The following is a 16535-nucleotide window of genomic DNA, read 5'->3' on the forward strand; positions in this document are numbered from 1 at the left end:
TGTCTGTGTGTGTACATCTTTGTACATGCCCTCAAGTCAATGTTGAGTCCTGGATTTGCCTCTGCAGTTTTCTTGGCAAAGTTTTTCAGAAATGGTTTGCCATTGCTTCCTTCCTAGGGCTAAGATAGGAGTGACTGGCCCAAGGTCACCCAACTGACTTCATGCCTAAGATTGGACTAGAATTCTCCCTCTCCCGGTTCCTAGCCTGGTGCCTTAAACCAGGGCTTTTCAACCAGTGGTATGGGTACTACCTGTGGTACATTGACACCTGGCAGGTGGTACGCGACCATCCTAGAAAAGTGGTAGCGGGGGAGAGGAATGAGCTGAACCGATGGCAGCACCGCACAAGCCTGAGTGACAGATGGCTGGAACTGCAGGGCTGTCAGAGCTCAGCGGAAGCACCAGGATCAGCGCCAGGCTCCAGCTAGTGCTTGGCACTGATCCTGGCGCTTCTGCTGAGTCCAGAAGTGCCGATCAGCTGGAATGTTGCAGTCTCTCCAGGGTCTTGTGATTTACATTCAGATGCTTGGCAACTGATTCATATTTATGACGGTCACAGTGTCATGTGAAGTGACCAAAACCTGCTACAACCACCCAGCAGATGGGGGGGGGGAATAAAAACCAAACACCCACCCCACCCCCGCTGCCAATCCTCAACAGAAATGCTCACAACAATGAAAACCTCGGACAGGAGGAAGAGCGCCGCCAGGTGGGCAGGCAGGTGTCTTGCTCGGCTGTGCCTTGGGGGGCACTTTTTTCGAACAGTTATTAAGCGAACTGTTGTAAGTCGAGGACTACCTGTACTTCATCACTTTTTTTTTTTTGGTCATCATGTTTTTGACCCCTTGCTAGGCGACTGGTGGTACTCGGATATTGCCATATCCTAAAAGTGGTACAATAGGTGAAAAGGTTGAAAAGCCCTGCCTTAAACCACTACACCAAATTGGCTTGGTTTGTTTAAGCAGCCCCAAGAAAAGAAGATAGCTTACAATTTGAAATGGGACAGTAGGATAATGTTACAAAGACAAATCAAGAATATTTTTTTTTAATTCCAGAAAGAGTAATTTTCAAGCAGAACAAATATATTCCAAAGCAATTCTTCCTTGGCTTTTTAGGCATTACATATAAGCAATCCATATTCTGAGCCTCATTATTAACATTTTTGAATAGATTTTATGAATTCTAGTTGTTTGACATGGATAGGACAAGCCTGGAAGAAGCCAAATGAAAGAAGAAAATCAAAAGGAGATAGGAAAAACTGAGCATTGCCCAACATATTTGGGATCCAAATGGCTTTTCTACGTGGGATTCAGAAGAAATTATTTTCCCCTCATTTTCATGTTTTTTTTTTTTTGTTAGAACAACATACTAGGATTTAAATGCTTCCCCCTTCAAATTTCCTGTTGAGTCCAAAATGCTTTTTCAAAAATAAAATAAAATAAAAATACCAACATCCTTGAATTGTTTTCTATCAAATTATTTTTGGTTATATTTCAGTATAGAAGCAGCTTGCATTTGCCACTTTGTCTGATCAACCTGCTATATTGCAAAGAATCTAACAGAAAGATGCAACAATGAACCAATCAAGAGCAAATTTGGAGCTATTTGATATTCTGTTTCTGGGTATATTTCCTATGTTAAAAGCAATCGTATTTATTTTAACACGATTCATGTGTTTATGGACTGACAGCATTCAGGATCTAGATAACTCAGTAACTTTCTTATAGAGGTAGTTCTTGTTTAGCGTCTGCCTAAGATAGACCATTCACAGTCATGAAAAAGTAGCACATTTATGAACTCCAGGTTTGTAAAGCAAAGGAAAGCTGAAGTAAGACCATAAGGAATGGTAGTTTCTTTGGATGACTGCTTAACAACCAAGTTGCTGATTCCAAGTCTCTTTGCTAAATGAGGACTACCTGTAATCGTGTATTTTAAAGTTTACAATTAACATTTCTTTTAATTAAATCTGAACTGCGTGGAAAGAACAGAAAATGCTCAGAGAAACTTCACCAAAACATTCCGTATCTGTACAGTTTCTTAGTCCTAGTTCTTTATCCTGGACAACTTTCAGGCACTTAGGAATGGCATAAAAGAGGAAAAAAGGGGCACTTGGGTTCTCCCCAACGTAGGTACCCTTCCCTAGCATGTCTGCCAACACTTAAGTCATGTGCAGAGAGAGGGAGATCCAGAGGAGACATTGGAACTGCATAAGTGGATGGAAAAGGCCATTGGAAATTGAAGGAATGGTGACTTCCCCCCCCTCTCCCCAGCCCTTACAAGTATAATCTTCTTTCAGTGATCTCACATCTCATGAGATCTTAGCCGAGCACATCTGAAGTCCTATGAAACATCCCATGATCATCTCTTGCAAGATTTTACCCCTTCATGAGAAGCATGTGGATCTGGTAGACACCACAATGTTGCTAAGAGACCACGTGACCAATCTTGTTGTAGCTTCAACTCAGTAAATTCAAACTTGGTAGTCCCAAAGCTCCCAGGGACTTACTTTTCAGTTATCTTGGTTAGTAACAACATAACCTTCTAGGCTAGGTTCGTTCATAGACACTACATGAGTATCCACCAAAGAGGGATGGAGGGGATATCTCTCTTGTCTATGCCGAATACGTGCTGGAATGTCACCACAGTACTGAGCCTCGGTGGGAATGGGACAGGTTAAAATGGGGACATCTAGACGTCTGCCGTAACCTGGACCAAGTGTGGGATTTCTGCACCCAGCGATATTGTTGAAGCGATCTGATGAATAAAGGTCCATGTTGTAATTGTCTCTACAGGATAGATTTGCCAATGACATCTCAGGATGATAAAGTTCTTCAGAAACTCTGTGGCTCCTTGCAGACTCTGGCCGTGCTGTTTCTTCCACAGGATACATTAACTTCTCTATGTAGTCTTCCTCGTTCTTTGGCTTATCTAACATCAAGGCCAAGTCATTGGAAGAGTCACATGACTGCTGCACCACGCTGCCTTTCAGTTCTTTGGGTTCATCAACTGTGTCTGACCCACGACTACTCAGACGCTTCACTGCATCACAGATCTTTGGTTCGGCCGTGGTTTGACAAGAGTCTTGAGTCTGGTAAACATATGGAGCTTTGCTTACCATAGTAGAATCATTGAAGATGGATAAGGCTTGAGGACCACTTTCATTAGAAGGCAGAAGGGGGAGGGATTCTCCCCCACAGGTTGGTAGGCCCAGTCTTGTTTCTTTAAGCCAGGTCTCCTCATTGGTTGCTCTGGAAGAAGAAGAGATAGAGAAGTGGAGAGGCTTTTGTCCAATGACAATGTCACTGTATTTAATCAGAAAGTCCTCACTGTCCGTGCTTCTGATGCAGGAATGTGTTGAGGTTTCTTCTGCTTGGTTTTGGTTCTTGTCCTGCTCAGGAATCTGTTTGGAAGCAACTGCCTGAATCTCTGTTGTAATGCATTGGAGACCAAAGTTGTTGCCATGCTCTATCTTGTCCTCTGTGAAGGCACTCGGGCTGTGGCTTAAGTAGGCCATTCCAGGATTTGGTGTCCCGTTGCTTTCTTCAATATCTTTCGTATCATCTTTTGTTTGTGAGTGTTCCTGATTTATATCTAGGCCAGCACAAGGAAGACAATATTTCTGGGCCCTCTTCTCTAGGATATCAGCAAGGTCACTGTCTTTCATGTCCCCTGCAATTTCAAGAAGGTTTTCGCATTCAATTCTTGCAAGGAATATTTCAAATGCGGTTTTCTCCGCTTCTTCCTTGTTTAGTTTTCGGACCAGTGAATATTCAGTGGCAGTGGTGGCAACATAGCCGATTTCTGACATCAGTTGCTGTACTACACTTTCTGGAAGAATGGACTTTACACAGTAGACAAAGTTTCCTGTAAAAGTCTAAAAAGAATGAGAAAATAGCATTAGGAGACATCAGCATGGATATATTATTATTATTCTGTGAAATGGTGGATTGAAGATCTTCTTTGTGGACACAATCAACCGAAGAATTCAGACTTCAAGCAACAGATTAAGGACTCACCCTGACTGACCCAAAGAGTCATATTGGCTTTAGAAATCTTCCTTTCCACGGAACCTCCATTGTATACTCTTTGTTATCTCTTTACCTGAGATATAGTTAGCAAAAACTGGCTCTTGGGATATCTATCCTTGAACAGGAATATGGCAAAACGATGAGCAGATCTGAGTATCTTTAAAAGATATGACACGTTATCTCAACAGGATTTAGTGGAACCAAGACTGGAATATTCTGGCTTTCTGAGCACATATATGAGATTATTGGTGTTTCAATCTAATAAATTTGAAGGGCGCCAGGTGGGTCAAGATTGGAGGGAACATTCTCCAGCCAGCTTCCCTCATAGGGTTGGTATTGGATGAATTAAATTGGAAGGTGAAGTTGACCACTTTGGATGCTATAAATCAGTGGTTCTCAACCTTTTTAATGCCGCGACCCCCCCAACCAGTCGTAAGTCGAGGACTACTCAACTGGTTGTAAGTTGAGGACTACTCATCTGGTGTAGCACCGTTTGCAGAATGGGACTTTTGGCGGGCTCAGCAGGGCAGAGACAGCCTGGACAATTCCTATTGGCTTTTGAAAGCCAATAGAATTAGATTCTATTCAAGAGAGTCTCTTCTATTGGCTTTCAAAAGCCAGTAGAATAAAAGGGAGTAGCACAGCTAAGGAAAAGGGGGGAAAAATAGCGGACTGCGTTGTTTGGCGACCCCCGTGAAATGGTTGTTCGACCCCAAATGGGGTCCCGACCCACAGGTTGAGAACCACTGCTATAAATGGAAAGGCAGAATTGAAAGCCGGAGCAAAAGTCTGTCACCTTGAACTTCCATGAAAAAGCAGGATAAATCTAAGGAAAAACTAAACTCCAGATGGTTTGAGAGATCAGGTCAACCTGATGCCCTCTAGTCTAGATCTGTCAGACACCCACTTCCTTGGTCTGGGTGGCTAGAGATGAGGAGCTGCAAATAGCAGAAGGATCCCAAAGTCTGGTATAAGGAACATCTGGCTTGACCACAAATGGTTGCAACTTTCGCAAACCCCTCTTCATATTATGAGGCACCTCAAGAACATAACAGCTACTTCAGAAGAACTGGATGCACAAGGGTCCTGCACAGATTTCATGTTGAGTAGTTTTACTAATAGCACTTTTCACTGTGCTTACACTCTCAAGGGACCCTGCCAGTGAAGACCGGGTAAACCTTACCCTAAACCAGTGGTTCTCAACCTTTTTAATGCCGCGACCCCCAACCGGTTGTAAGTCGAGGACTACTCAACTGGTGCAGCACCGTTTGCAGAATGGGACTTTTGGCGGCTCAGCAGGGCAGAGACAGCCTGGACAATTCCTATTGGCTTTTGAAAGCCAATAGAATTAGACTCTATTCAAGAGAGTCTATTCTATTGGCTTTCAAAAGCCAATAGAATAAAAGGGAGGAGCACAGCTAAGGAAAAGGGGGGAAAAAAGGGTGGACTGTGTTGTTTGGCGACCCCCGTGAAATGGTCGTTCGACCCCAAATGGGGTACCTACCCACAGGTTGAGAACCACTGGTATAGATAGAACCAGTATTTCATCAATGGAGAGACTTTTTCCATGTGGGCAGACTCAACTGGTTTATCAGGACTCAATAGATGGGCAGTGATATTGAAGTATTGAACTATTAGAGGCAACAGCTAGAATTTCACCTGACAACCAACAGCCCTAAACTTCAAATTAAAGCAGCTTGAATGCTGGATAAAGGGTTGAACTAAGGCTGGGGAGGACCTGCTGCTTCACCACGGAAGAGCCCCGGGATCGATCGATCAATCTCCCTCTCTCTCAACCCAGCCTATATCGCGTCCATCTGCTTCGGAGGAAAAATCCGGAGGAAGGATTTTTGTTTTCAACCGCCTCTACCTGGAGGTCAACCCCCTCCATCCAGACGCGCAGGGGCCAAACCCAGCGGGGACCTCCCTCCTTGCCCAAGGCCACCCTCCCTCCTTCCTCACCCCCCCCCCCCCGCTACCTTCAGCGACTTTATCTCCCTCCTCCAGGGCGAGAGGAAGAGGTTGACGCACAGCAGCTCCAGGTAGCCCAAGGCCTGGATCAGCTGGCCGAGGAGGGCGCTCGCCTTCCGCTGCCCGCGCGTCCTCCAGCAGCTTTCCGCGATCGCGCCCGCCTCCCACTTGCCCGCCCGGGCCAGCCGCAGGCGCCCGGCGCGGCGCTTCAGCGGCGCTTCGTCGCAAAGGCGAAGCTTCCCTTCCGCCCAGTTGGCGCGGTAGAAAGCCAGGTAGTCTTGCAAAACTTCCGAAGACGGGAAGCTCTTCATCCTGGTGGCCGCCGCTCCTCCGGCCGCTTCCCCTTCCTTTCCTTCGCGCCGCGCTTGAGCGTTTCAGGACGGACGGACGGACGGCCAGCCCGGCTCTCTCCGACTCGCGGGACGCGGAAGCTCCCACGCTTGGTCTCTTTTGGCTGGCGGGGGGTGGGAGGGGAGGGCGGAGAGGGAGGCGCTCGAGGCCCCCATTGGCCTGGCCGTGCCCTTGCCCGCGATGCCAGTGGCTGCCCCTGCTGTCGCTCAAGGCGAGCCAAAGCTTGGAGCCGTCGTCGTTTTCATTTTGGGCTGGCCTGGCGCCGGGAAGTGGGGGGGGGGGAGGGAGGGCTGCAAAGCGAAAGTGAAACCGAAGGGAAAAGGATGAGCGGAGTTCCGCTTTGGGTAGCCGAGTTCAAAGGCTGGCTGGTCTTTCGTTAGTTCCAGAAGTGCCACCAGGCGTGATGGGATGGCTGCTCTTCTTTTATAGAGTGTGAGTTCAAGGTGATGCTCTAAGACAACGGTTCCCATCCTTTTCTATACCCCGCGCCCCTAGAATGCTTCTGATATAGTCTCGCACCCCTTACGAAAGTTTGAAATAATGGCAACAAATTATGCATATATAATTTTGGAAACCCAAGTTTTTGCATCTCGCACCCCTGGCTGGGAACCCCTGATCTAAGATGATCAAAGGCCCGGAGACCAAAACATGAAGAACGGCTGCAGGACTTGGGTTTGGCTAGTCTAAAGAAAAGAAGAAATCGGGGAGACATGATAGCAGCGTTCCAGTACTTGAGAGGCTGCCACAGAGAAGAGGGGGGTCAAATTATTCTCCAAAGCACCAGAGGGCAAGACAAAAAACAATGGTTGGAAACTGATCAAAGAGAGAAGCAACCTGGAATTAAGGAGAAACTTCCTAACAGTGAGGATGATTAACCAGTGAAACAGTTTGTCTCCAGAAATCGTGGGCGCTCCATCACTGGAGATTTTTAAGAAGAGGCTAGACAGTCACTTGTCTGAAATGGTATAGATTCTCCTGCTTGAGCGGGGGGGGGGAGGCTGGACTAGAAGATCTCCAAGGTCCCTTCCAGCTCCTATCCTATTCTAAAAGTTCCATCTTAGCCTTGGAAGCCCACTGAGTGACTTTGGGCCAGTTCCTCCCCCTCTCAGCTCAACCCACCTCACAGGGCGGCTGTTGCTTTGAATATGTTGGGTTATTTGTAAAAATAAAGGTGGCTTATGAATGAATGAATATATTGTTTTGCATCAGGTACAGCGGACAAAACCTGGGACTGCTCTGAAGCCCACATCTGGCACAGGACCGTTGGAAAGGTGTTCAGATAAAGCAAGCCTTTTCTTTCAATCTTTATAATCATGATAGCATCACTATAGTGAAATCAACCAGTTTAAATGCAACCCTGAGGCCAATATTTGGGGGTTATCAATACAGGCCTTTCTGGGACATTGGCCAATCCGGCATACTCTTCCTAGACTCATAGATGTTGTGAATATTGATTGTTAAGTAAAAACAATTACTCTTATGAGACCTCGGAAGTTACCACTTTCCATAACTTGGTTGTGACCCACAACATCAAAAAGTGCTGCTGAACTTTTCCAGGAACTGTTGGCACCCCAAAAAGCCCGAAGCATTACAGATAAAACGATTACTTCAAATTAGTGAGATGTAAATATCATGCAGATTCTGTTTCATGAAGTATGTCTTTGGCTCAGGAGCCTGTTTATAATCTTAGAATTATATAGCTTAGATACAAGTCAAGGATTGAGTTTTGGAATAACCCGTTTACTTTGGGAGCATCCATTCATATATAATAAGAAATACAGAGCAAGCTTTTGAATCATGCAGTACTTAAAATTTGGCGGAAAGGTTATTCCATGTAAATTTAAATTGTTCGCATATTTCTAACTCCAAAGAGGCTGGTTTAATGCATGCTGTAAAAGCTTTCCATGTATTTTTATTGCTTTTCTCTTTGGAAACATTATACAAATATCCATCATTTAATTAGCGTCACGAAGAAAAACAATTCCCTTTCTATTATGCTGCATAAAATAATCATCACAGATGGGCGTTTTTTTGTTTTTGCATTTAATTGTGAATGGAATCCCATGCTTTTACAAATATTTAGCCTTCTGTATCCAGAGGTAAATGCCACCTTTTCGTTGCTACATTTCTAAAGGTTGCTAAAAGACAAACAAACAGAGCAAAACAAGCCATATTCTATTCTTGCTACAATGTACAGATAGTCCTTGACTTAACAACCATTCATTACCGACTCTTCAAAGTTACAAGGGCACCGAAAAAGCGACTTAACGACTAGTCTTGCACTCACAAATGTTCCAGTATTCCCAAGATCACATAGTCAGAATTGTGGTGCTTGGCAACCAACTTGTATTTATGATGGCTGCAACATCCCAGAGTCGTAAGATTGCCATTTCCGACCTCCCCATCCGGCTTCTGACAAGGGAGAAGCCAGATTTGCTTAGTGACCAAGTGATTTGCTTAACAACAGCCGTGATTTGCCTAACAACCATGGGAAATAAAGTCGTAAAATCAGGCATGACTCATTTACCAACCATCTTGCTTAGCAACCGAGTTTCTGATCTGAACCATGGTCGTAAGTCGAGGTTTACGCATAGAGGAAGAACAGGAAGACCATGGGAAATGCATTGCCGTTATAACAGGCGAGACTAGTGTTTCTCAACTGGGCAACATTAAGATGGATGGACTTCCCGTATGACTCTGGGGAATAGATGCAATTGTTGGGATAGGTCCAAATCAAAATCTTAAGGAAAAGTTTTATTATTCTGATTCAAGCATGGATATTTGATCCTGGATGGATCAGAGGTAAGGATGGCCGTGATTTGTGGTTGATAAGAAGCTGGTGTAGACCTTCTACAAGTTAAATACAACACAGATTTTCCAAAGCACCTGAAGGCAGGACAAGAAGCAACGGGTGGAAACTAATCAAGGAGAGACGCAACCTAGAACTGAGGAGAAACTTCCTGACAGTTAGGACAATTAATCAGTGGAACAACCTGCCTCCAGAAGCGGTGAATGCTCCAACACTGGAAGTTTTTAAGAAGAGACTGGACGGCCATTTGTCCGAACTGGTATAGGGTTTCCTGCCTGAGCAGGGGGTTGGACTAGTTGACCTCCAAGGTCCCTTCCAACTTTACTACTACTACTATTATCATTATCATTATTATTATTATATAGTTCTTGACTTACAACAGTTGGTTTAGTGATTGTTCAAAGTTACAGTGGCGCTGAAAAAATGGCTTATGACTATTTTTCACACTTAAGACCATTGTGGCATTCCCACGGTCATGGGATCCAAATTCAGAGACTTGGAACTGACTCATATTTATGACGGTCGCGGTGTCCCAGGGTCACGTGATCCCCTTTTGTGACCTTCTGACAAGCCAAGTCAATGGGGAGCCGGATCCATTTAATGACCCTGTTACTAATTTAACAACTGCAGTGATTCATTTAACAAATGTGGCAGGAAAGGTTATAAAATGAGGCAAAACTCACTTAACAAATGGCTCACATAGCAACAGAAATTTTGTGTTCGTTAAGTCGAGGAATACTCGTGACAGATTTATTTAACAGAGGGTTTCGAAGTTTAACTTTGGTGGTTAGTTGACCCGTTAGCTACTTTTTATATGCAGTAGATCGATGAAAGATCAAATGGGTGGCAAACAGACTTGTAGAAGCTTACAAATGGTGGGTCTGTTTCACAAGGAGGGGAATTGTCATTGCTGCAATATACTTTTTAGAATTCAACTGGGGGGGGGGGACAATGTACGTATACATGCCTTCGTCTTTTTTCTTTTCCAATGCACATTTTTAAAATGTTTTATTTACCTTTTTGTTTTGTTTTTGTAATGTCGAGGTCTACCTGTATATTGAAGTCCACATATTGCCAAAGTTGAGAAACTGATTTAGACATTTGGTTTGGGGATACTCTCGGTCAAATCCCGCCTTGACTCGAGAGCTGGCAGAGTAATACTAGACTGATCAACCTCACCCTCATCATTTTCATAGGATTGCTGCTGTGGGAATATATTTAGGGGACAACCATGGGGGTCTCAGAAAAAAAAATCATATAATGCAATGAATAAAATCAACAAGGAATGAAAAATGATCGAAAACATAAGAATTTTTTAAAAGCAGGTCTACATTTGGAATTTTCAGATGTTGCTCTCCAGGTAGGCTTGGTGTCTTTCTTTTTAATGACTTTCAGCATCAGATTGAACTTGCTCTACCCCAACTGCTCTGTAAAAACGGATCAAACACTGAAGTTAAAATTCTCTAATGATGTGAGATGTTTTGTAGGACAGAAACAACAGCAGCAGCAAAGCAACAATATAGCAGCAACCCATCAGAGGTTTAAAATTCTAGAAGCCCAGCAAAAGGAGATCAGCAGAATTCTAGTTTCTAGAATTCAGAATTACAGCTCAGAAGAAATCAGATTATCATATACAAATCAATGATCTGAGATACTTCAAGAAATCTGCAGTCAATTATTAGTTGGAGAATCTTATTTCGGTACATAAACTGAATCATCATCATGGTCATTGTGAACTTACCCCATAGACCTCAGAGCAACATGGATGGCATTCTCCCTATTTTATTAGCTCCCCAACTCTCCCGCGAGGTAGGTCGTGTTGATAGCCAGACAGGTTGGCTTCGGGATGGCTATTTTCCCAGGCCACACTAAGGTGCAAACTAGCCAGCCTGCATTTTAGCCTAGTGTGTTTTGTAAAACCTAGCCCACATTTTCCTTACAAAGAATCCCTCTGTAATTTATATCTACCCCTTACAAGCAGTGCTTAAAATATTGGTTGTACTTTTTTTTTAAATGCATTTTATTTATGAATCAGATTTATATAGTTGCCCATCTCACCGAAGTTGACACGGGCAACTTTTCCTCCCAAACCAGGGAAGATCCAACAAGAATTGTAAGTTCTATGTGCCTCTGGTTGAGCATTTGAGACATTTTAAAATGCTTCGGAGGTGTCCATTTTCCCTAGCATTGCTTTTAATGTTTTACATTTTTAAAGTGGGAGAAGAAGCAGTGCAAAAGACATAGAGAGGCCAGCTTTCAAAAAAGAAAACAAAACCCGTATCTCCAAAAACAGCCCGGTTCAAAGTAGCCCTGTTCGAAGTAGAAAAAAGAGAAAAGTTTTGCTGCAAGTACACCGGTGGGTGAGTGATCAGTTCATCTTTCCATGTGATCGTCCTGCCTTCGCCTTGAAGGTTTCCTTCTGATGTCCCCACAATGTAATTAGTTTATGCTATTCTGTTGAAAAGTGTCCGATGGTAGTCTGCTGAACCTTTCAACAGAGCTAGTGAGACTTGTGGAACATTCTGTTCACACACAACAGCCTCGTACGGAGGGGCGGAGTCTGTTGGCAAGGATGACGATGAGGCTGCAGAAGGTTGATGCAGGTCCTGTATTCTAACCAAACCTTCAGAATCCCTTCCCATTGTTGTACTGGTAGATCCCCTTTCCTCCAACGGGTTGTTGATAGACACATCATTCTGCTGACAAGGGTCTACCAGAGAATAAGGTGGAGGATCTTCTGTTGGAAGATAGATTTGGGCTGCTCCAGGCCCGACACACTCATCGTACCTGAAAGAAAACACAGCCACTGGTGTAGTTCTTGGGCCAATCCATCCATTCAAAACAACAGCATACAGACATCCATTTGGAAGGGAAGTAAGAGATAACAATTGAAATCAACTGACACAGCAGGTGAAGCCAAAATTTAAATACGTTTTACGCTACAAAACCAATTCTTTCCTGAACTGGAAACTCTTTTTCAAGGAACTAGAAACTTTAAAGGAAGTTGCCATGCTTAATGTAAAGAACAGAGGGCTGCTAATTAAATGCAGACCCCATCAAGCATTAACTATAATAACTGAAATAATAAATAGATTGAGCACTGACGATGTTACTTAATTTGGTAATAAAATATTTGCTAGAAAACAAGCTCAGAGAGCACCAAGGACCTCTCGTTTCAACCTTGAACTACAAATATTCTCCTTTATCCCTAATAAATAAATAGCTTTGCTATTTTGTGGTTGTTAAGTCTTGTCTATTTTTTTGTTTTTAACTCTGTTTTTATTCTATTTTAATTGTGAGCCACCCAGAGGAAATGGTTGATCTATATGTTTACTAAATAAATACACAGATAAATAAACAAGTCTGAGTCTTTTACACAGGGTAGCCAAATAGAGTCTGTCTGCTTATTTTTTTTTTTTAAACCCTCTGTATCTGCTCTTTCTAAAATACTAATTCTAAAATAGATCTGACATGTTTCCAGTGAATTTGGGTCCCCAGGAAATCCATTAAGAGAAGAAGGATATTTATGGATATTACTTTTGATTTACCCTTTCAAGAAAAATAGACTAGAGTGGTTCCATCTGAATGCTTTGGCAAAATCCTGATGAAGGAAAACAGGAAGGAAAAAAAAAAGCAGAATAATCTCAAATGCAATCTGTAGACTCGTATGAGAACCGATTAGGGAAACATTTAGAGAGATAATCACATTTAGTTGCAAATGAGATTTCTGTAGCTCGTACATCAAAGCAATTAAGTTATTAATGTCCCGAAGGCATCTTTCATAAATGAATGTCCTAATTAGCATTGCATATAAATAGTTTTTATGCCCTGTATAGCCTTCAAAATTTTAAACGAAGAACAACCACCCACCAAAAATGGGATCCGGCTTCACTTTATTGGTTAGGAGTGCAAGTTAATTGATTCCCAGAAGAATCGGTCTCAGGTGCTGATGTTGTATTCAGCTATAATGGCTGCCTTGTTTGACCTCTATGCCCTTTTCCCAAACTGGTGCCTTCCAAATGATAGGGGATGCTAAACCCAGAATTCCTGAAAGCCCCTTTCACCTGATACAAACTTTATTGGGCATGTGTATGGCTCTGGGCAAGCGTTGGCAATTTATATTTCATTCTGGACGAAACATAATTTAAAAATCTACATATGCTCCCATCTTCCACATTACATTCAATTCCATTTCAAGTACTGATCATGGTTCAGCGGAGCGGAAAACCCCCAACAATGCCATCAAAAATCTCAGACGCAACAGAAGCCTATCTGAAAATGATTCTTTTAGAACCCCATTAAACCTGGCTGCCATGGAAATTCTGGGAGTTGAAGTCCCCACATCTTAAAAGTTGCCAAAACTGAAAAACGTGGTTTTATAATTTCTTGTGTTAAATGTGCCTAACAGTTGTATTTTTGTATTTTATGATTGTTGGCCATCTCTAACCCTTTGGAAAGGAGCCAAACAGTGGAATAATATATTATTCAGAACACAACATTAGAATGTGAAAAGGTGTTTGTCTTCAGTTATTCTTTATACTGATTTTCGACTGTATTCTACAAACTTCATTTTTCACACCCCTTAACTTGGGGCTCTTGCAGAGCAAAACAAATGAGAACATTTGCTATCCTAACATGGTAACACAGAGGAAAAGAAACAACCTGACATCTATCACAGGAAGCCTCCTTCAGACTTCTGCATGCCATAAAGGGGTCATTGTAACTCATTCATCCATATTGTTTTGTACCTAATAACCTTGGAGCAAGCCTCCTGGATCTCAGTAGGGTTTACTTCTGAACTGACATCATGCAGGATCAGCATGTAACTCAGCATGTAGGATACCAAAGTAAAGGCAGAGGGAGAACAGAAGAGAACTGGGGGTCTTAATTCAATCTCCCAGCACAGAGCAGGTTTTTATCTCTGAGATCTATAGCTGGTTTGAAGACGTCCCGTTTGAAGAACTAGAGAACTGTAATATAGTGAGGTGTTCAATTCATTGCCTTTGGATCTGTTACAGAGGAGGGAAAAAATACTGCAATGAAATGGAGATGCTAAACTTTCAGTAGCACAACACGGAATGCTTGGCACCTGGAAGAGGAAAATGGTGGATGCAAAACTGAGGAACCATCACAACCCTACAACGAGTGGCGGAAGGAAAGAAGGAGGAGGTTTGGGAGAAGAGAGTGAGAGAAGGGCTGAAACCTGGAAGATTACTGGAGCTGGCAATTGGCAACCTGGCCTGGAGGACTTAGAAGAATGCTAGCTGGTAGAAACAAAAGCTGTACTTCCTAGATACTCTTACCAGTTAAGCAGATGGCCAGCTTCCCACTTAGGCTGCAGGGAGAGAATGGAAAGGTTGCAAAAAGCGCTGATTTATTGGGCCTCTTGCCAGGAGTTGAATTTGCTTCCTGTAATTAAGTTAGTGGGAGAAAATCTGTGTGTTTCACCCCTTGAGCACAGAGCATAGTAGACTCTGCAAATTAGTGGAATGAAGTACTGCTGAAATAAAAAGGACTTGAGAAGAGACAAAGCACCCTCGCTTCTGCACTAGGGAATATGAAGAGAAAGGAGGGCTGGCCAAGCTCCTGCAGCCAGACTTCAAGCTGCAGGCAGGACTGGATCTAATGAAATGAAGTCTTAAGAATCCAAGAAGAGTAGAGATAGATAGATAGATAGATAGATAGATAGATAGATAGATAGATAGATAGATAGATAGATAAAGCCGTAATGAAGGAATATCATACCCATCATATCCAAAATGGCCATCCAATCATATATCGGTGGATACTAACATACCATATTATACCTGGCTAATAAAAATGTTACACAAATACACAATAACAAATCTACCCAACATCTCAGCTCCATTTCCAATGCTGTGGTTTTGCACAATCAATCCCTATTTATGGAATCCTCTAGCAATCACTTAGGGACTTGTTCTTATGCTTGTGCTGCAAAAGGTCCCTCTTTTATAAATGAGAAATCGGATATCCATCCATTTCTTGTTTTGGAAATAGGGTTTGCAAATTGTTTTTCTCTTACTGTGATAAGCCATTTCTGACAGGCTGATGGTCTTTTGTGTCTTAGAAGCTCAGAAACACGGACTGATCACAAGAAGTCATCAAACTCGTAGATAAAGTATGCATACACATACAGTGTATTATTTTGATTAGTATAGTCATCTATCTTGTAGTAATAGCTCTTGGCAACTTACAATAAAGTTTCAAAGTTTTTTCGTTTTTCTTTGTGTTGTATCTGGGAATTGGTAGGAAATTAAGCTGCTGATTCTTGGACACTTGTTACAATTTTTGGTGAAGTTGTTCAGGAAAGGCACACAACAACAACAAAAAGAGTCCAGAGACCAAAAGGCACTTGAGATAGATGGGTCAATGGTTTTAATATACAGCTATTCCTATGTAATTCCTTGAATCAAGAAGTTTCAGTTGACTTTTGCAACGACCCGTAATAATTCCATCTGATCCCGTTCACAATTTCAGTCAAATATCTAATAACTGCTTTTATATGGCTTACTAATATGGATTAAGTTTTATCTTCCCGTAGATCCTTTTCAGTAGCATAGTTGTGTGAATCTGTGGTTTGGCTGATTGATAATTCAGTGTACTGTGGGAACGCAGAACGTGGCTTGATTAAGTAACTCAAGTTAAAATGGGATTTGCAAATTGAGCTAATATCCATTGTCAGCTCTGAGCAATCTTTAAACAAACGTTACACAGGAATTTAAGAGTTAAGAGTCATTAAATGGATCATCAGCAATTAATAGGAACTTAGCAGTTCGAAAGCATGTAAATGCAAGTGGATTAAACTGATACCACTTCAGCGGGAAGGTAACAGGGTTTCATGTGCCTCAGCATATAGCCACGCTGGCCATGGGGGCCACAGAAATGGTTTTGGACAACCCTGGCTCCCTCAATTAGGAAATAGTGATAAGCACCACCCCGTAGAATCAGATGTGACTGGATAGGGTAAACCAGGGGTGTCAAAGTACCGGTCCACGGGCCGGATGCGTCATGCCGAAACTGCGCCAACCCCATTGCCGGCAATGGAAAAAAAGTTGTGATATGTTGTGACACGTCCCGCGACATTGCGAGTTTGACACCCCTGGGGTAAACCTTTGCCTTTTTCAACCTTTTAAAAAGTATTATAAATACAAAAGGAATTTACCGTGGTGGCGAGTCTGGGTGTATGATGTTGGCCTGGGAAAGCGTCTCCATGTAAGAGCTAAAGTAAAACGTTGGCGGGAATTCCTCAGCACAGTTGGATCTTAGCTCTCCGACAGAACCGCCATAAGAGAAACAGTCTGGAGCTGGGGAAAAGAAAAGTAACACTAGCATGTTCCACTAGCATGGACTAAACA

General features: G+C 42.8%; 3 protein-coding genes across 3 annotated transcripts in view; 1 reads left to right on the forward strand and 2 right to left on the reverse strand.

Annotated features, from left to right (window-relative positions):
- TK2 (thymidine kinase 2) overlaps positions 1–16535 on the forward strand; it is a 44842-nt gene that overhangs the window by 14790 nt on the left and 13517 nt on the right. The gene's annotated exons all lie outside the window — the stretch shown is intronic.
- On the reverse strand, positions 1030–6456 carry LOC120300996. Its single transcript, XM_039327619.1, has 2 exons — positions 6008–6456; positions 1030–3874 (listed from the first exon to the last, which is right to left on the reverse strand). The coding sequence occupies exons 1-2, from the start codon at positions 6308–6310 to the stop codon at positions 2510–2512; spliced, it is 1668 nt and encodes a 555-aa protein (XP_039183553.1). The 5' UTR covers positions 6311–6456; the 3' UTR covers positions 1030–2509.
- Positions 9507–16535, reverse strand: part of LOC120300998 (protein BEAN1-like) — a 28356-nt gene continuing 21327 nt past the window's right edge. Inside the window, exons 5-6 of the mRNA XM_039327623.1 lie at positions 16343–16484; positions 9507–11946 (exon numbers count right to left, since the gene is read on the reverse strand). Coding sequence (XP_039183557.1) covers positions 11604–11946; positions 16343–16484 — 485 coding nt within the window. The 3' untranslated portion in view covers positions 9507–11603. The remainder of the gene's footprint in view (positions 11947–16342; positions 16485–16535) is intronic.

This window comes from Crotalus tigris, unplaced genomic scaffold (genome assembly GCF_016545835.1).
Source record: "Crotalus tigris isolate CLP2741 ecotype Arizona unplaced genomic scaffold, ASM1654583v1 scf7180000024362.2655971311:6658466, whole genome shotgun sequence".
Lineage (NCBI taxonomy): Eukaryota > Metazoa > Chordata > Lepidosauria > Squamata > Viperidae > Crotalus > Crotalus tigris.

Coding starts and splice junctions, on each gene's coding strand:
- LOC120300996 (XM_039327619.1), bottom strand. CDS start 6,310: ATGAAGAGCTTCCCGTCTTCGGAAGTTTTGCAAGACTACCTGGCTTTC. Junction 3,875..6,007: donor GGGAGATAAAGTCGCTGAAG/GTAGCGGGGGGG, acceptor CATTCTTTTTAG/ACTTTTACAGGAAACTTTGT.